This window comes from Brachyistius frenatus, unplaced genomic scaffold (assembly GCF_029030835.1).
Source record: "Brachyistius frenatus isolate BFR_SWC_R1_liver_20210118 unplaced genomic scaffold, ASM2903083v1 Contig_3, whole genome shotgun sequence".
Lineage (NCBI taxonomy): Eukaryota > Metazoa > Chordata > Actinopteri > Embiotocidae > Brachyistius > Brachyistius frenatus.
In genome coordinates, this window is record NW_027210602.1 from 1250024 (window position 1) to 1269822 (window position 19799).

At 43.4% G+C, this 19799-nt stretch overlaps 3 protein-coding genes across 7 annotated transcripts; 2 read left to right on the forward strand and 1 right to left on the reverse strand.

The window, feature by feature from the left end:
- Positions 1–179: 179 nt before the first annotated feature.
- ppwd1 (peptidylprolyl isomerase domain and WD repeat containing 1) lies at positions 180–5288 on the forward strand. Its single transcript, XM_069701998.1, has 11 exons — positions 180–338; positions 473–575; positions 1317–1420; positions 1521–1641; positions 1731–2178; positions 2265–2455; positions 3416–3605; positions 3694–3875; positions 3957–4038; positions 4118–4300; positions 5068–5288. The coding sequence occupies exons 1-11, from the start codon at positions 206–208 to the stop codon at positions 5209–5211; spliced, it is 1881 nt and encodes a 626-aa protein (XP_069558099.1). The 5' UTR covers positions 180–205; the 3' UTR covers positions 5212–5288.
- trim23 (tripartite motif containing 23) lies at positions 5288–12547 on the reverse strand. The gene is made up of 11 exons (XM_069702011.1): positions 12449–12547; positions 10741–10903; positions 9912–10033; positions 9550–9828; positions 8849–9031; positions 8550–8765; positions 7980–8114; positions 7748–7877; positions 7535–7645; positions 6663–6787; positions 5288–6573 (listed from the first exon to the last, which is right to left on the reverse strand). Exons 1-11 carry the CDS (start codon positions 12545–12547, stop codon positions 6394–6396), a joined length of 1743 nt encoding a protein of 580 aa, XP_069558112.1. The 3' UTR covers positions 5288–6393.
- Positions 12548–19238, forward strand: mzt2b (mitotic spindle organizing protein 2B). Of its 5 annotated transcripts, none has more exons than XM_069702088.1 (5): positions 12548–12651; positions 13762–13941; positions 14204–14381; positions 14892–15052; positions 16812–17153. In XM_069702088.1, exons 3-5 carry the CDS (start codon positions 14206–14208, stop codon positions 17051–17053), a joined length of 579 nt encoding a protein of 192 aa, XP_069558189.1. In that variant the 5' UTR covers positions 12548–12651; positions 13762–13941; positions 14204–14205; the 3' UTR covers positions 17054–17153. The 5 variants fall into 5 exon arrangements, with proteins under 5 accessions (XP_069558189.1, XP_069558179.1, XP_069558207.1 ...); XM_069702078.1 differs by lacking the exon at positions 12548–12651 and adding an exon at positions 18519–19237 and having other exon boundaries at positions 16812–16934; XM_069702070.1 differs by lacking the exon at positions 12548–12651 and adding an exon at positions 18516–19235 and having other exon boundaries at positions 13771–13941; positions 16812–16934.
- The last annotated feature ends 561 nt before the right edge of the window (positions 19239–19799 follow it).

The window sequence follows — 19799 nt, forward strand, 5'->3', positions numbered from 1 at the left end:
TCCGCTGCAGCTAACACTGTTGAAATCAGTGAGTAGACACGGATATTCTGATAAAAATTTATTATATCAGATAATGCATGAAGGATAATTAATTTAAGGAGGTTTTCTTTTTTTTAACGAGTTAAACTTAAAACCAGTGAGAGAAGTCCGGGCGCCGAACGGAAGTACCGTAACCAGGAAAGGACCACACGGAAGATCGGCAGCGATGGCGGCATCTGAAAACAATGTGGAACTGAAGCGCAAAGCAGACGACAGTCAGGATGGAGAAGCGGACGGAGAAGATGCCGAATGGGTCGGACCGATGCCAAACGAAGCCACAAAGACCAAGAAAAGAAAAGGTGGCTTTCTGGCAGCGAATTCGCCACAACTGTTTTTTATCTACAGCTCCTGCTAACAGATGCTAATCAGCAGCTAACCAGAGTACTGCTAACTTTTGCATGTATTTTTTTTTTTTAATTTTTTTTTCTCTCAGTGCTGGAATATGAGCGCGTTTATCTGGACAACCTGCCGTCGGCTGCAATGTATGAACGGAGCTACATGCACAGAGATGTTATCACACACTTGGTCTGCTCCAAGTAAGTCAGAGGCGAGAAGGAAACTGGACTCTTCCCCAGTGGGACAACTCTCCTACTGTATGGTGGTCGCTTATATATTATTAGTCATCTTTAAGAGTTGTGCAGATAAGTTATCATCCGGGTTTATCTGTATCAGGTTCAGTTAAAATGGCATATGAGTCAGTTGTCGGTATCACCGATATACATTATACTCCAGTATTTTCTGTATTCTTATCCTTTAGCATTATACATTCATACCAGTCTAAAATGGTATGGATTTATAACTATATAGGCATTCAGCAGACCTTTGAATTAATATTTAATAATAATAACGATTGTGGAGGGACGTCCAAATACTGCAGGGACAAAAAGCTGCACGTTAATCAGTTTCCTGCAGCCGATTCCAACAATACAGGAAGTCAAGAGGGCTGCAAATGATTATTTCCATAATCCGTCATGTTTTTGTTGATTAAGTGAAGAGTAAAAAAAAAACGTTGATCAATAGTAATAATAATAATATTTGGAGATTTCCATTCATTGATTAATCATTGCATCTGTTAGCTCTGCCGACTGAATTAATTGTATTTCCATACTTTTATCTGTTCAGGGTTTTGTGTGATAAAACATTAAAATGATAATAATCCTAAGGATTCATGTCAACATTTTTATGAGAACTTTTCATATAAAGTTTTTGACTCATTCACATCCTGAAAAGAGTAAATCAAACCAGTTAATTATCAAAACATCCTCTCCCTGTTTCAGGACAGACTTCATCCTCACAGCCAGTCAGGACGGTCACGTCAAGTTCTGGAAGAAGAAGGAGGACGAGGGAATCGAGTTCGTGAAACACTTTCGAAGTCATCTCGGTAGGAATTGAATTCATCAACGTGGGATATCCTGCTTCTCTTTTTAATGCACATTGATTGATGAGTATGACCAGTGCTGCTGCTGCTGCTGTTTGCGCAGGTGTGATCGAGAGCATCGCCGTCAGTGCTGAAGGAGCCCTCTTCTGCTCGGTCGGTGACGATCAGGCCATGAAAGTGTTCGATGTGGTCAACTTTGACATGATCAACATGCTGAAGTTGGGGTGAGTCTCAGTTATGATGTGGAGGAGACAGAGTGGAGGGACACGCCGCCCTTTTAATAGTGATACGATGCTGCTTCGTCTGTGTGCAGCTTTCAGCCGGGTCAGAGCGAGTGGATCTACAATCCTGGCGACGCCATCTCCACCGTGGCCTGCTCGGAGAAATCCACGGGGAAGATCTTCGTCTACGACGGGAGGGGGAGCAACGACCCGCTCCACGTCTTCGATAAGATGCACTCGTCTCCGCTGTCTCAGATCCGCCTGAACGCCAGGTTCAGAGTCATCGTGTCGGCCGACAAAGCGGGGATGCTGGAGTACTGGATGGGCCTCCCAAGCGAATTCAAGTTCCCCAAACACGTGAGCTGGGAATTCAAAACAGACACAGACTTGTACGAGTTCGCGAAACACAAAACGTACCCGACCAGCCTGGCGTTCTCCCCCGACGGGAGGAAGATGGCCACCATCGCCTCCGACAGGAAAGTCCGGATCTTCCGGTTCCTCACCGGTAAACTGATGAGAGTGTTCGACGAGTCGTTAACGGTAACTCCTCACACACATCTTCCAGATCTGGATCTTCACCCGTGTCGCAACTCCGTTCGTTTATCCCGCCTGCCTTCATGTGTCAGATGTTCACAGAGCTGCAGCAGATGAGGCAGCAGCTGCCCGACATGGAGTTCGGCAGGAGGATGGCTGTGGACAGAGAGCTGGAGAAGGTGGACGGCATCCGGCTGACCAACATCATCTTCGACGAGACCGGACACTTCGTGCTGTACGGCACCATGCTGGGCATCAAGGTGATCAACGTGGAGACCAACAGGTACGCTCACATTAAAGAGGAGAACGTGTTCAGAGAAGGACACTCGGACACGTCGCAGCTACAGAACAATTTAAGTTACATTATGGTGTCAAATTACAATGGAACATTTTACAATTATAAAGAAGTCAATAAAAACAAGCGTTGAATAAAATATTATTTTAATATAAATACAACATTGAATATTGGCATAAAAATGTAGATGCACAGAAAGCAAAAGAAAGAGTGGAGTCTCAATGCATCATGGGAGGTCCTCAGGCAATCTACGTTTTTAAAAGCATAACTCGGGAACAGAACATCTTCCGGTAAGATATTAAAATCTTGCAGAGTTTCTAATTTACAACCCGAGCCTCGGACTCTTCTCACACAAGTTTGATCTAGTTACACGCAGAACTGGGTCAAAATACATTTGGGATATGTTCAGACTGAAAACACAAATCAGGGTTTTTTTTTGTCATCCAGATTCATTTTTGAAAGTCTGGACATAAAAAAAAAAAAACCAACATGAAATGTGATTTTTGCAATCTGGATCCAAAAATATGGAGGTTTGAAATGTGATTCCAGTCAGATTTCTACAGCTGCGTCTCAATCCGGTCGGTCTGCCGGCTCAGATTGGATTTCTTGTGTCACACGGGGATGACGTCATTTTCAGAGTGACAGAATCTATGCTGACGCTAACAGAGCTGTCAGCGAGTGGAGAGTTTGTCTCCATGGAGGACAAGGAGGACAACGGTCTGCTGCCACTTTGCTTCCGCGTTGGAAAAGCTACGGTGTTACCACGGCAACCCATGCAGATAGATTGGTGACATCAGGACACACCAAATCTGATCAGTGTCTAGAGTGCCGCACAGCATCAGGAAGAGAAAAATCACATGATTATGAGTAGATGTTAACATTTATATTCATTTTCCAAACAAAACAAGTTGCGGTCTGAAACCTCCCGTTGTGGATCTTCTCCTCCAGGTGTGTTCGGATCCTCGGGAAGCTGGAGAACATCCGGGTGGTCCAGCTCAGTCTGTTCCAGGGCGTGGCCAAGGCCATGCACGTGGCCCCCACCGTGGAGATGAAGGCGTCCGACAACCCCGCTCTGGACAACGTGGAGCCAGACCCCACCATCTTCTGCACCGCCTTCAAGAAGAACCGCTTCTACATGGTGAGACCACCGGGCGATTATTTCGAGGTGTCGTCTGGTTTTCTTCTTCTGCCTTCACGTGTTTTCTTTCTTCGCTTCTCTCTTGAAGTTCTCGAAGAGAGAGCCGGAGGACACGAAGAGCGCCGACTCGGACAGAGACATCTTCAACGAGAAGCCGTCGAAGGAGGAGGTGATGGCGGCCACGCAGGCTGAGGGGCCCAAGAGGGTGTCGGACAGCGCCATCATCCACACCACCATGGGAGACATCCACATCAAGCTCTTCCCCGTCGAGTGGGTTTCCAGCAGGTCGATCCGACGTCCTCTTCACGCTGTCGGAGACACAAACACAAACTTTCCTCTTTGTGTTTTCAGATGTCCGAAGACGGTGGAGAACTTCTGCGTTCACAGCAGGAACGGCTACTACAACGGACACATCTTCCACCGAGTCATCAAGGTGCGTTTCATCATCCGTGAACTCGTTGAGAACGAATCAGTCATGTGACTCTGACTCTGAGGGTGTCTGCTGTGTGCAGGGTTTTATGATCCAGACTGGAGACCCCACCGGCACCGGCATGGGCGGGGAGAGCATCTGGGGAGGGGAGTTCGAGGACGAGTTCCACGCCACGCTGAGACACGACCGCCCGTACACGCTCAGCATGGCTAACGGCGGCGCCGGCACCAACGGATCGCAGTTCTTCGTCACTGTGGTGCCAACCGTGAGTTCACTCTTTCATAGTTCAAAATAAAAGCACCTGTCAGACTTAAACTTCAGTAATGTGCTGTCATGTTTAAAGGAACCCTCTAGTTCGAGGGTTTAGATCTAGGCTCTAGGGTTTAGGATCGAGGGTCTAGGGTTCAGACTCTAGGGTTCAGGTTCTAGAGGTTTATCCTGAGATGGAGAGCAGAAGAGTGAACAGTGGATTTAAACTCACCAATGAAAATGTTTTGTGAACAAGTTTGCCAATTTGAACTCTTTTTGCTGCCTCAATTGCCCAAAACAGGAAGTTAAAGTATTTAAAATACGCAGACAGAATAACGCATTTCTTGTTCCACCTTATTAGTAGCACAGTAATGAATTAATCACCAGATTATCGTCTCTGACACCCACAAAATCATGACAGTAAAATGCAAAACTGTGAATTGGGCAACTTTTTCTGTCTCTGAAGTGTAAAAATGACCAACAAAGACTTCAGTCGGTGAGCAAACAGGAATTCAAATATTTAATCAAAGATCTAAACTTGTAGTTTTGTCACACTAACCTAGTTTGCTGTTGTTGTGCTGCATTAAAAGAAAGAGGAAGTCTCACACACACACACACACACACACACACACACACACACAGCTGGTGCTAATTGTGCTGATTATGACCACAGCAGGTCTCAATAATCTGGACTCATGTTTGGAGGCTCAAAATCAGTGTTAACAGACGTTTATTGGGGATTTTAACTGCTGTGTGTGTGTGTGTGTGTCTGTTTTTGTGCAGCCGTGGCTCGACAACAAGCACACAGTGTTCGGGAGGTGCACTAAAGGCATGGAGGCCGTTCAGAGGATCTCCAACGTCAAAGTGAACCCGAAGACGGACAAACCGTACGAAGACATCAGCATCATCAACATCACCGTCAAGTGACCACGTGCGTCTTCATCGTGTCGTCATCGCGTGTCTTCATCACGTCCTGTACAGTTTTATATTAAAGAACAACAACACTTGTTGAATTACTTTATTTTACAGCGTCACTTTATGTATCATTTACAAAAGCCGTTATTAAGTCCACTGTAACAAAGAGTTCGATGTGCTTCTACGTCTCAAAACAACAAACGAAGGCTTTTCACGCGTGCATTTTTTTTTTTTATTTGTATTTTTATACATAGATACAAATAGTAAACATTACATAGCAATGAATAAAGATCAACTCAAAGGATGGCTCCTCGATAACGGGACAGGGTTTAGTGTTTCACATTACTGAAGGCTGATTACAGGTGTACCGTCAAGTAAACGGCGCGTGTGTGTGAGAGATGTTTAAATAGGAATAATATCACGAGACGTCTTCTGCAGTGACGTTAACACTCAAGAGTCTACGAGGAAACAGCAGATCAGTTCGTTTGTGAGGCAGCAGACGTAAAAAAAAATTCCCAGCAGCCTCCAGTCGCAGTAACATTCCCGCCCATAAATAAAGTTCAGTAACTGGTTCTGTAACGGAAAAACGCCACATTCAAACCAAAACTCTGCTGCTGCTGCAGCCGCTGTGTTAAATAAGATTTTTTTTTTTTTTAAACTTAAAGACCCGATGAAACAGCTGCTATTGCTTTCATTACATGACAAGGCAAAGACAGGGGAACATCTGGCGGATGTTTCTTTCCCATCTCACCGACCCAGAATAAACAAAGTTTTTATCTGAAGCTAAAAGCTACATAAATGATGCTATCATTACTACGACACTGCAGCGAGGTTACTGTCACAGATGGTTATGAGGAGAGGAGATACAGGCACGGTTCAACCGGACGCCAGATAAACATCTCGTCTCCTGGGAAAGGGGAGAAAGCGGCGCATGAGCTGCCTTGGAAGTGAAGCGGGATGGCAGTTGTAGTCTGAACTCGGTGGGCGTGGCCGACGTTAAAAGGTATTTCTGTGGTTTTCTGATTAAAGTATTTACACCATTGTTTTCTTTGCCCACAACGGTGCACAAAGAAGGAAAGATCAGGGGGCGGGGCTTGGAGACGCAGCCCTGTGGTGCAGGTAAAGTAGTTGTTGAAGCGGGTTCACAGGCCGGAAGGGGAGAGGGGGGAGGAGGAGGTTCAGTCGGTGTGACCTCTAGGCGACATCCAGGACGCCTGCGGCCACCAGCTGCCTGGAGAGCCAGTCCAGCCCCTCGTGGAGGCCCATCCCGCTGCGGGCGTCGCAGCCCTGGATGTGCCAGCTCCTCCCGCAGCACAGCTTGTGGAGGCTGAGCAGCTCCGTCATCTCCTCCACGGACACGACGCCGGGGACGTCCTGCACAGAGACCAGCAGGAAGACCGATAATCAGCTCTCCACGTTACAGAACATCACGGACAGATCTTAAAAGGATGTTGGTTTAATACCTGCTTGTTTGCAAAGATGAGCAGCAAGGCGTCTCGCAGCTCCTTCTCCGTCAGTAGTTTGGCCAGCTCGCTGTGGGACTCCATCAGTCGGTCCCGGTGGCAGCTGTCAATCACGAACACCACCGCTGCACACAGACAGGAAGAAGACAATAAAGTTAAATGAGTCTTCGTGTTGGAACACCAGACTGAAATATCTCAACAACTACTGGAAGGTTTGCTCCAGATTTAAAATCCACCCCTCTCCTCTGAAGAGTGGTTTGTTCCGTCTCTCCAGTGAAGAGCATGAAGACGCTGCTCAGGAGAGGTTTTTATAAGTTCCTATAGAAGATAGTTTAAAAGAAAATTCACCACTTTTTCTGTTTTTGATATCCAGTTAGTGTTGCTTATATTTGTAGTTATTCAAAGCAATAAAATGCTCAATGAAATAAAAAACAACAACTTCACAGCTAAAGAAGAAACGCAGCAGAAAGAGGCTGCAGAGAACATGCGTGGTAGTAAAGCAACCTGCCTGTAATAATCACAGCGTTTATCTGTCTGTGGTAAATTCTTCTTACTTTGTTTTATTTTTCCACTTTGCAGAAACCAAACCCAAACATCCATTCACCGTTTTCCTCTCCGGAACCTGAGGACTGCTCATGGTTTGATCAGGATTTCAACTATATTTGAACCTGCAACTATTCAGGCACATAGTTCAGAATTTCCTTTTTTAGAAACCGCAAAGTAAACAAGCTCAGTGGCTCGTTTTGACTAAAACAAATGTCTAATTCAAACAAAAGTGTTCTTTCTTTATATTAATTTGTGTCAAGAGTAAACAGGGATGTTTTTAAATGCAGTATGAGATGTAAGTCAAGTGTGTGCATCACTGAGCGTACCTTGAGTGTTCAGGTAATAGTGTTTCCACAGCGGTCTCAGTTTATGTTTCCCACCAACGTCCCAGATGGTGAATTTCAAGTTCTTATATTCAACTGTTTCCACATTGAAACCTTAAAAAAAAAAAAAAAAAAAAATAGATTTATTAAAAAACAGATTTATTTAGAACAGCGCTGATGAGATTCATGTTGTTTCTGGATGAGCGGTTTTCCTACCGATGGTCGGGATGGGCTGCATGAACTCATCTTGTTTCAGCTTGAACAGGATGGTGGTTTTTCCAGCTCCATCGAGCCCCAGAGTCACAACACGGATCTCCATCTTAGGACCGATGTGGACCCGGTTGTCCTAGAAACACATTTTCAAACCACATCATTTTTTTTTTTCCTGACAGATTTGGATGACACATGCAGGTTTCCAGGAAGGACTACGAGCAGGGCCGGCGTGTACCTTGGTGAAGGTGACGGGTATGCCGGCGTCCAGCTGGATGTGATCCGCCAGCTCGGTGAACTGGTGTTGCTGCTTCTGAAGAGTCTCCAGCAAACAGTTGATCTCCTGCTTGGCTAGAACCACCCTGCAGTCGTCCTACAGAAGCAAACCAAACACTGCATTACTGATGCTGCAGCTTTGAACCTGTTTAACCTGGAAGATCTACAAGTGAAATTCAGCTTCAATTTGACTAAAATTTGCAACTCCTTTGAAAGGTTCCATGATCACATCAGTTTACTTCCTGCTTGAGTCTCTGGAAAAAGATGTTTTTCTCAGACTTCTACCAGAGGAAGTCAGTAAAACACCTTAATTAACAGATATAATATCTGATTTTGTACGTTTATTCTTTAAAAGATCAATTGCTGATATATGTTGAGAATTATACTCCTGTATTTTTTGCAAACCTTTGCACATAAAAGATGTACATTTTTATAATCCATGGCTTTAAACAACATAAAATAAAACAACATTTAGTTTTTTGGGATTAAACGAGTTCACCCCGATCTGAAAATCGTCTCCTCGCTGTCCTACCTGTTGGAGCGTCTTCTCGCAGTGCAGGCAGGCGGTGGACACCTGGGACAGCAGGATGGTCATGTCCTCCTGCTGCTGCCTCAGCCAGATGAGCCTCTCCCGGACGTGAGCGTCCACCACGCTCAGCGCCATCTCCTCCTGCCGACACAGCGTCTCGTGGAGGTCTGCGAAGTACGCTCGGACGCAGGAGCGCGCGCTCTCTGCCGTGCCGGGAACCTGACGAACACGCGGGGAACACGTTAACGTGGGGAACACGGGAAAAACAGCCCAACACGTTCTAGAGAGAAGTGACGTCTTACGTGCTCGGTGTGCGCCATGCCCACTCCGTCCTCCACGATCTGCTCGCCACCTTCTATCTGCTGCACGATGCCCACCAGCTTCCTGGAGTACTCGGACACCTCGTCGGTGAAGGTGCGGATGCAGTGGGCCATGTCCAGGATGGAAGCACGGATCTGGTTCGCTTCGGTCTCCAGAACGGCGTGCTGAAAAGGAAGGTGGAAAGGTGGAGGATGCGTGACTGCGTCTCGTCCACAGATGATGACTTCTACTGTGAGGTGTTTTTCACCCCCTCCATGAGACTGTAGGAGCTTTAAGCAGCTCCTTCAGTGGCAGACTGCTGCACCCTCAGTGCAGGAAGGAGCGCTGCCGCGGGTTGTTTGTCCTGACGGCTGTCAGACTGTTCAACACCACCATAAAATAACGTTGCACTGTACTTCATTTCATTTCATAGGACCTGACACTTTCCATTCATCCCAAGCTGTATCTATTTTTTTTTTTGTATATAGTTTGTGTGTGTGTGTGTGTGTGTGTGTGTGTGTGTGTGTGTGTGTGTGTGTGTGTGTGTGTGTGTGTGTGTGTGTGTGTGTGTGTGTAATTTTTTTTCCTTATTATGTGCACCTTTTTTTTCCCCCCTAACTGTGTTTCAATGCTGCTGCGATGACAAAAATTTCTCCACTGTGGGATTAGTGAAGTCTGAAGTCTGAGTCTAAGTCTTAACTACCTTGTGTCCCTGGTGCTTGCCGTACTCCTTGCACACGCAGCACATGAGCGGCCCCGACTGGCAGGCCTCCTCCAGGCAGACGAACTCGATGGCGTGGACCTGGTGCTGCGGGCAGAGTGTCTTCTCGTGAGGCTTGTCGGCCAGCGGCACCCGGCGGTGTTTGGCCAGCGTGCGAGTGGAGTGTGTGAGCTGGGAGCACTCGGCACACAGGTGGGTGGCACACACGGTGCAGTACATGGAGGCCGTGTGGCTCTCGTCCTCGTCACACCGGATTATACACTGGCAGGAAAACAGGAAGCGTTAAATGAAGGGTGCTGTGAGGGTGACACGTCTTTCAGAGGGTTTACACACTGCTGCCTTACTTCTCCCATCCCTTTCAGGGCGTCCTCCGCTATGCCCGACTGGTTGGTCGCTCCATTCTGGAGTCGCTCCAGGAGTTCGAGCAGAGCGAAGTTCTTCTTTAGACCCCAAACTCCAGAATCCCCTGAGGAGACGGGAAGGAAAAGAAAAGGTTTTAGGGCAGAAATAGAAAAGGTTCTGCAGATAGACAATTCTGGTTCTGTTGGAGGGTTTTCTTCCTGTTAAAGGGGATTTTTTTTTTCTTTCTGTTAAATAGGAGTTTTTCTTCCTGTTAAAAGGAAGTTGTTTTTTTCTTCCCATTAAAAAGAAGTTTTTCTTTTTGTTAAAGGATAGTTTTTCTTCCCATTAAAAGGAAGTTTTTTGTTCCTGTTAAAAGGTTTTTTTCTCCAGAACAGAATTTTGCAATATAATTTAACTAACACACACTATAGCATCAAAATAAACCCTCTGACACACTCTGGTCAAACCATTCATTTTAAGCTCCACCCCTTTCTGGATTATGTGATATTTTCTAGGTACAATTCTCTTCTTTAACTTTGTTGCTATGACAACAACGCAACTGGGTTTAACTGTTAAATGCTACTCCGGTCATGTTTTCACAAGTAGCTGCCGTTTCCATTTTGCAATTCAATTTAATGTGTGCTATGTGTTGCTCTAAGGTTCTCTAAGGTTCTGGACTAGTTCTGAGATTTTGTGCCCCCACAGTCACACCTGCACTAAAAAGAGACATTTTCCTTTTATTGTGCCCACAGCAAGTCGTGAGTATCGATATTCAAATGAAAAGATGATTATTTTCATATCCCTGTTGTCGTAGCAACCCCCATTACTAACCCAGCTCGGTGACCTGTCTGTCGAAGGGGCAGCGGACGGCTCTGCCGTGGAGGGGCAGCCGGGTGAGACAGTCGTGGCACACTGTGTGACCGCAGAGCAGAAGACGAGGGACCTTGTCTCCCTGGAGGGAGAAGACGTCCTCACACACGCCACACTCGAGCACCTGGGAAAGGAAGGGTGAACTGTCAGAGTCAGAACGATCAGCTGGCAAAGATTTCATAAATACTCTGACTTAATCTAATCGAAATAACTAAGGATACTTTGCTTAAGTACAATTTTGAAGACTTGCACTAAATTTTAGAGGGAAATAATGTACTTTCTAATCTATTATGTTTATCTGAGAGCGTTAGTTCCTTTTTACATGAATATTTGACACAATTGATGATAAAACAAGTTGTTAAAATACACATTGTTAAAGATTAAACAAGTAGTTTCCAAGTGATGTCTTTTAAAAAAAAAAAATTAAAAAAATTAAAAAAAAATTGGTGTAGTCTGGGTCAATGAGTTTAGATTTAGATTTTAGACTTTATTAATCCTACAGTGGGGAAATTTGGTAAACAGCTCCAACAAATTGTGATTTTTTTTTTTCCCCTTTAAACTTCTCACATGGTATCATTTAAATAAATATTTAAATAATCCAAAATCTCATAAACAAAGTCCAGAAACTGAAAACAGATTTGTGCATCAGAATTTAGTTTTTTTTTCTCCCAGTAATCACCTGACAACCACTCACATTTCTCTGCTTTCCCTGGATTTCAAACCAGATAGAAAGTAGTAGTAGTACAAACTGAATCCCCTGCTCCCTTATGGCCAATTCAAATCCATGATCACAAACCTCCCTGCAAAGATTTATTTTATATATATATAGTCTTGTTTGTAGTTTATTGTTTTAATTTTGCCTATTTTGTTTTATTGTTGAGTTCTATTATTTTTATTACATATTTTATTGACGTAATCTTTTAGTTTGTTCAACGTGATCTCGGCATCATTAAAAATGTATTCCAGAGAATTTAAATAAGGGTTGCATGAATTAATGAAAAACGGCCCATCCAGTAACATGCTGCTGACACACTGATGCTGCAGTATTAATAATCTAATGATATAATAATACAAATAGATTTTTGCATGACTTTTGTTTGTAATTTGCGGTATTGGTTTTTTTTTTTTTTTTTTTACAAAAGTCAAACATCTAAATACTCCTTCCACCAGTGTTTAATGCACAAGGAAGCTCTGCAAGGACTCATTGGATTGCTGCAATCACCTTGGTTATTAATTATATTAATATTATGCCAGCCGAGCTCCCTGGGCAGCCTCTTTATAACCCCGTCGCCGAGCCGTGCCATCACACAGAGGAGCTGCAGTGAACCGAGGCTGGTTGCAGACGCCAACTAGCGCCGGCAGCTCATGCTGCAGGCACAAACACCAGCCGGGGGAGGGGAGGGGAGGGGGGATTGTCATGGATCCGGCTAAATCAGCTTGACAATTAGCAATCTATGACATTCCTATGACGCAAGGGCGACACGGAGCTCTTTCAGGAATCAAGATAAATGTTTGGCATCCGCTGCCACCAACGCCAACGCAGCAGCATTCACCCAAAATCAGAAGCCACGAAGGCGAGCTAGCAGACGATCCTCCGCGGAAACAACCCCGACAGCACAAACAACAGCGAGTTTAATCCGGCCGTGGATCTTAGTGACAATATTACAACCTTGACCGTGCTGCCACTGGCTCCCCTCCCGTGTCGCATACAAGGCTCCATCGTCGCTCCGGCGCCGTGCTTGTTTATTCCTGCTGCAGCAGCGGCCATTCTCGGACGACAGCGCAGAGGACCGAGCATGCGCGAGAGGACAATCCCCCCGAGTACTTCCTGTTTTGCTTTTCGAGTCCTGTTAGCATCAGGCTAGCATACAGGTACCGTCCTTTTTCTACTGTTCGTGTCACAAATTGTAATATTTGAGTGGGATATGGGGATAAATCATGACTGTCACCTGTCAGTTTAATAACTCGATATGGTAACATTAATTTGAAACGTTAATTTCCCCCCGTTAGAAGATTTGTAAGGCTGCAGACACGTTTTCTCTTTGACAAACTACGGAATATTTACTTCGCAGAATATACAGTTTAAAAGTACAGCTGCTATTCCAGGTATAATTATGTACCACAATTAATTTGTTATTTCCAGTGAGTCTTTTTAAAGAAGAAAATAATAATTATTGAATAAATTCCATATTAAACATCATCACAGTAGGTCAAAATGAAAATGTGCAACAAGAGGACAGAACAAAGCAGTGAAATAAAATAAAATAAATTTCATGACTTTTTGAGAAAATCATGTTCATTCTATAATGTTAAAAAGCTTAATTGCATTCTATTTTTTTTTTTTTTTTACAAGTTTAAGGGCTTTTGTATAGACAAGAAACTCAAAACCTGGATTTCACCTTCATATTTTGATAATTGTGGATATGAAATCTAAATCAAGAATCTGAATAGGATATATAAGAAAATAATATTTGTTAATTTCCATGTCCTTTTGAGAAAAGTTGTCCAGCTGAAAAAAAACCAACAACCCCATTGTATAAAGCCAGACATGTATATTAAGCCATAAAGCCTCAGCATAGGTATGGAAAAATAAATTATCAGACTAACACAGAGCAGATCAGTTCATCAACATCAACATCTTCTCTGTTCTCATTAGTATTTCCCAATTATGCATAAATTTTAACTTGAAATTTGAAAAAAAAAAAACTATATATTAATCAATTTTACTATTAGTTTACAGCTACGGTATATTATGAATAACCTTTAGTTTTGTTTGATTGCCATATCACTTTTTTTGCTTTTGATTTCCAAGCTTATTGTTTGAATTCTGTCTGTTGTTGTGCAGCACTTTGTTCAACTATTGTTGTTTATAAATGTCCTTTATGAATAAATGTGACTTGATTTGAAACGGAAGTGCAAGATAGAATTTTTGTTTGTATTTTTAGTTCAATATTAGACGTTCTGATTTACACTCCTAACCAGGTGGTGGCGGTAATACGTCAATTCGTTGTTCGTCAACCCGCCAGTCAAAACCAGGAAGAAGAAGAAGAAGAAGAACGTCTTTCGTTGATGACGTATTTTTGGCGCGTCCCGCTTGGCGGAAGCAAGAGGGACTTGTTGTGATTGACGGTACTTCAAACGCTCATCGCTGCTCTTTTAACGGTAAGTTTTTCTTATTTTAATGAATCAGTAGTTTTGTATGTTCGTCACGTAAGGTCATATGTGTGCTGAGAATTAACGAGGAGGTCGTATTTACACCGCGTTTTGTCTGAATTTGTACCCTGATGGTTGAAATGCACTTATTGTAAGTCGCTTTGGATAAAAAGCGTCAGCTAAATGAAATATGTAATGAGATGTGTTTTCTTTCCTGGCTGTTAACACTCTCATTCATGCAGTTTATTTTGATATTGATGTTCCTTATTAGTGATGTCTCAACAAGCAGCACAAACCGCCCCCCCGGCTCCGGACTCCCCGGCGCTGGTGGTCACTACTAACGTGCAGAAATACGCCATAAAGAAGAAGAAGGTCCTGAGTGCTGAAGAGGCCGAGCTGTTCGAGCTGACGCAGGCTGCAGGAGTCACCGTGGACCAGGAGGTCTTTAAGTAGGTCCAATGACACCTGAGTGTCGTCTCTGTGAAGGAAGAACCAGGAGCTCAACTTCTTCTTCTTCTCCTTCTCCTTCTTCTTCTTCTTCTTCTCCTTCTTCTTCTTCTCCTCCTTCTTCTTCTTCTTCTCCTTCTTCTTCTTCTTCTTCTCCTTCTTCTTCTTTTCCTTCTTCTTCTTCTCCTCCTTCTTCTCCTTCTTCTTCTTTTCCTTCTTCTTCTTCTCCTCCTCCTTCTTCTCCTTCTTCTTCTTCTCCTCCTCCTTCTTCTCCTTTTTCTTCTCCTTCTTCTTCTTCTCCTCCTTCTTCTTCTCCTTCTTCTTCTCCTCCTCCTTCTTATTCTTCTTCTCCTCCTTCTCCTCCTTCTCCTTCTTCTTCTTCTCCTTCTTCTCCTTCTTCTTCTTCTCCTCCTTCTTCTTCTCCTCCTTCTTCTTCTTTTTCTTCTTCTTCTTTTTCTTCTCCTTCTCCTCCTTCTTCTTCTTCTCTCCTCCTCCTCCTCCTCCTGCTGTAGGATCATCGTGGACCTGCTGAAGATGAACGTGGCCCCTCAGGCGGTCTTCCAGACTCTGAAGGCGATGTGTGCCGGTCAGAGAGTCGCGGAGAGCTGTGGCGGGGAGTCGACAGCTGCGTCCCACACGACCAGCGCCGCCACGGCACCGACGGAGGTCAGAGGTGAGCGTGGCACCGACAACCTCCTCCAGTCTGAAGGACTCATCGGGAACCTTAGTTTTAACTTGACGAGGCTGAAACCACTTTTTATCTATTTGACTTAGATTTCAAACTCTATAATCTCCTATGTTAAATATCCAATTCAGATATAAATGCATTTGTTTTGTCAGAAAGTCTTTCTGCACACTAAATAAAAAAAAAAAAAAAAAAAAAAATTCATAGATAGGTACATAGATTTTATTGATCCCTCAAGGGGACATTTTTTTGTTACAGCAGCATGGAAGATACAGCAAAAGCAATCAAAATTACAGAATAAAAAATAAAGGTAGTAAAAGTATAAATATAATAAATAAAAAAAATGCACAGTATGCTCAAATAAAATCGAATTTAAGTCAATTAAACAACAGTGCAGCGGTGTTAGTGATGATGTCGGATGGGTTTGGCCAGAGGTGAGCTATTATAATCACACTTTTATCACTCTCCTGATAAACTCAAACATACTTCCAATTCTTCAATTTCCGTTTATGATTTATGACTTCTCTTGATTTGTTTATCAAATAATTTGTAATTGTAAAGGTATTAACATATCCAGTAGAAATAATACCGAAGACTGTTAACGACATTGTTCCGAGCAGCAGCGTCAACTGCGGGAAAGAACAACGCGAACCAAAGTAGCGTGAGTAAAGCGGGCGTCCGAAATGGATCAAAATGATCACATTTTCTTTGCCTTTTGTGTAATTTACATGAAAATAATTTTAAAATATAAATACAGACATTTTTAGGGAAAAGTCGGGCACCGGCGGGACCGCAGCTTTTTTTATTCTACAAAGTCATCACGCGTGCGAAGTCTGCGTGGAGTCCGTTCTCACGTTAACGCGGGTGAGCTGATACGAAGTGTGCAGCTTTGATCCAGAAACACCTCCACGTCAATATCTCTCAACATGTGACAGAAGCATAGCTTCTATAGATCTCCGCAATCCCACAATGCATTGCGCCAATGAAATGAAGAATCTGCTCACGGCCACAGAAGATGAAATATAAATTGCGGATGGCGGTCGAAGCGTCCAGTTCTTTGTGTCTTCGTGAAGTTTGATTGTCGGCGTCGTTCCGACGTCGCACTTTACTTGACACGATGTTGGATACGTGTTGTTGAAGTTTTTTTCGTTCGTTTAAATAACATAAGTGTTTGGATTTCTTGTTTTTTAACTGTCGTGGAAACGTCAAGCACAGAGTTGTCATGTAGGACGCTGTTGGGACACATGACTTGCGCGTGTGTGTGTGTGTGTGTGTGTGTGTGTGTGTGTGTGTGTGTGTGTGTGTGTGTGTGCGCGTGTGTATCTGTCTGTGTGTGTGTGTGTGTGTGTGTGTGTGTGTGTACCTTTTTATAAATCAGACCTGTGAATCAGGTTCTTTAATTTTTGTGACGATGTGTAAAAAAAAAAAGGTCGTAACCATCAGATTTTAAACGTTTCTGCTGACTGACTACTTTTCCGTTTTTTCTTTTCTTCTTTCTTTGCTTCTCGCTTCCTTTTCAAGCACGTAAATTAATCACATTCCTCAACTGAAGTTCTCTGCTCGCTGTGGTAGAGTTTCTTGTCCCTTCACTAACTAAGCTCCGTCTTCACTTCGCCTCATGTCGAGCTCTTCCACTAAAAATGGAGGCGAACTGAAGACTCGTAAAACTCCGATCGTCACTGTGAGCACGTCGTTTTCTAATTTCTTTTCTGTCCCCCGTGAACTCGTCCTCTTTTTTTCCCTGAAGAGGACGACTCTGTGGTCTCTGGAAAGAGCCCTAAGGCTCCTGCAGCCCCCCCCTCAGCCTCGGGCCCCCGAGCCACGAGGGTCAACACTAAGATTGTGGTCTACGGCCCCCAAGACTCTCAAGGTCCCCCTGTCTGCTTCTCTGTGTCCTCCGTCTGTCCCCTGCTTGATATTAAGAGATGTGTGTTGATAATATGGATCGGGATCATAGTGAAACTCTCACTGCACGATCACGCTGAGTAGAAACTGCATGCGTATCTGTCCACAGGCATGTGTGGATGACAGACTTAGAACCTGCTCGTGTGTGTTTTCATATTTAAGTGGACATTTTCACTGCAGAATTAACTTTTGAATTTGTTTTCAAAGTAAAACAAAAAAAGAAATCCTGAAGTACACCTCCTACTTTAGGATTTCTTTTTTTTTTTTTTACTTTGATGTTTGAAAATTGATTCTCTTAACAAAGAGAAAGAATTGTTATTTTCTATGAAAAAATTTTTTTGGGGGGGGGGTTAATTTATGAATTTAAAAGGATCAGTTGATGACAATCAAACACAGCACCACAGATTTAAGAGTGTAATTCCCTCCGGCTGATCCAAAATAGCACCAACAGTTTCTCAGTGACTGAACAAGCGCAGTGACTTTAACCTGCCATTCAGTTTCGTCAAACTCATCATCTCTTCTGATGTGTCTCCTAATTTTTTTTCTGCGTTGCATTCATTTCTGTAAAAGTAGCTCTTCGACATGATCAGTTCAGTTTCAGTCGCCATTGTTTGAAGTACGCAAAGCGACTCCACGGCCAGCTGTGCTATAAATCTACGGCCGTATTCATAAAGATTCATCGTACATTTAGTACGATGAATTCTTAGAATTGTGACGATTTCCCCTTAAAGTTAACGGTGTTTTCAGACCAAACGTAAAGCTCATTATTCCTCCGTTGCGAATCAATGCAAACGCGAATTTAATTTGAGCGTTTGTACTCGCATGAGGTGAAAATGCACTTTTAGTTTGGTCTGAACGCAACATGAAAGTAAATTCTTCTAAAGATAAACGTGATGTATCTTAACCCTTAAGAGAGCTCCTGAAATGAACAAGTGTCCGGGTCAGGGAGGAGGACGTTAAAGAGGATGAAGAATTTCTTAAAATAGGGGAGGAACTGCTGAAGTCCAACGAGGTCGGAGAAAATATTCCTCAAACGCAGAGCTAGTGAAACGCTCCAGATTACGCCGTGGAGGGATGAAGCTTGCGGTCGATCAACCAATCACAAGCCTTAAAAGGACGCCGTCGACCACACCTCCTCACTAACGCCGAACTTTCTGTCTCTTCTCGCTCGGAGAAGTTTCCTCAATCTAAAACTCCTCGCTGTTAATTTTCCGTCTCGGCTCGAAGCTCCCTGAAAGGACTGCGTACGTTTTCATAAATTTTCTTGCCACTTTATGGTTCCTAATCACGTGTGCAGTTGATGTGCCGCGTTATTAACTCTACTTCAGAAAAGGTAAGAAAACCTACTCTTCTGCACCTTTACTTTTTCATTCATAACTTTTCTTCATCATCATCATTTCCTTTTCCACTCGTGCCGTGTTGCCTGGAACGTGAAGCAGCATTCATGTTGACCTTCGCCGCCTCCTTTTTACGTCACCATGTGTGTGTGTGTGTGTGTGTGTGTGTGTGTGTGTGTGTGTGTGTGTGTTTTGTTGTGATGTTTCAGCAGTACGCAGTAAAACTGCAGCGAGCCACGGTGAGAAGGGCAGGGAGGCGTCCAGCCAGCGGGTGCAGCGGCAGCCCAGCGCCACCAGAGGGCAGAAGACCAAGAGCTCGGGCAGCAGCAGCTCCTCCTCTCAGATAAACTCCACATAAGACTCAATGTGACACCTTCTGTAAATATGTAGCTTTCTTTATGGTTAACTTATGTGGTTTTTAAAGGGCTAGTTCACCTAAATGACAAATATTTATAGTTTCTCTGTGACATTTAGATTTTTTTTTGTTTGTTTTGCCTTGTGTCTGATGTAATTGTTGAATCTTCCTTGTTAATACGAAAGAGATGAAATGAACCACAAAAATAACATTTAAAAAAAAAAAAAATGTCTCGGTTCATCTGGAAGCTTTGTTGTCGAGACCTTTTCAGCGGTTGAACCCAATTTAAACTGTTAAAGCTACATGCATGATTAGATATACACTACTTATGTAAAAGTGAAAACAGGTTTGTTTTTTTTATAATTTAGATGAACCAGTCCTTTAAAATTCCAATAGTTTAAAAACAGTGCAGTGTCTCCTCATTGTTGTGTTATCGTTATTGTTTAAATACAATTTAAACCAACGAGGCTGACACAAAAAAACGTAAATATTTTGATTTGATTTTAATGTTTTCTACTGAAAAGTTCATGTCTGTATTCAACATGCACATTTTGATATCATGATAATAAATCAGATAAAGACATAAAAAACAGTTTTTCTTCTTTTTTTTCTTTTTTTTTAGCCTTTGCGGCATCATTTCTACTTTTTCTTCCTTTCTCTTCAGTACTTTCTCCTCCAAACTGAAATGTCACGTGTTTGTTCAAAATATAAAAAATACTCTGCTTTGAATTTTAGTAACTTTCTGCAAACTTTCGGCACATTTCCAGTGTGTGAAGGAGATGGCGTTTAATGCGCGCAGGTCACAATCATGGCCACTTCTCGATGTGCTTTCTTATCACCGATATGTTGTATGTCAGCATTTCTTCATCTTCACTGTTTGTTTTCTGGATCTTTAGCCGCTGAAGACGCTCCGACAGTAAATGCAGAGAAATCCTCTCCTCTGTGTCGCTCTCTGCCGGCTGGCATCTTTGTCTGCCTGTGAACGAGGAGCCGAACTGTCCTCCTCCTCCTCTCCAATGGCTGATGACACGGAGGAATGCAGGTGGAGATGAAACACGCGTGTGTGGGTGTCACTTTTCAAGAATGCTCTCTCATATTGATCTCTCTCTAACTGGCATGGTGCTATTGATTTTTCCTC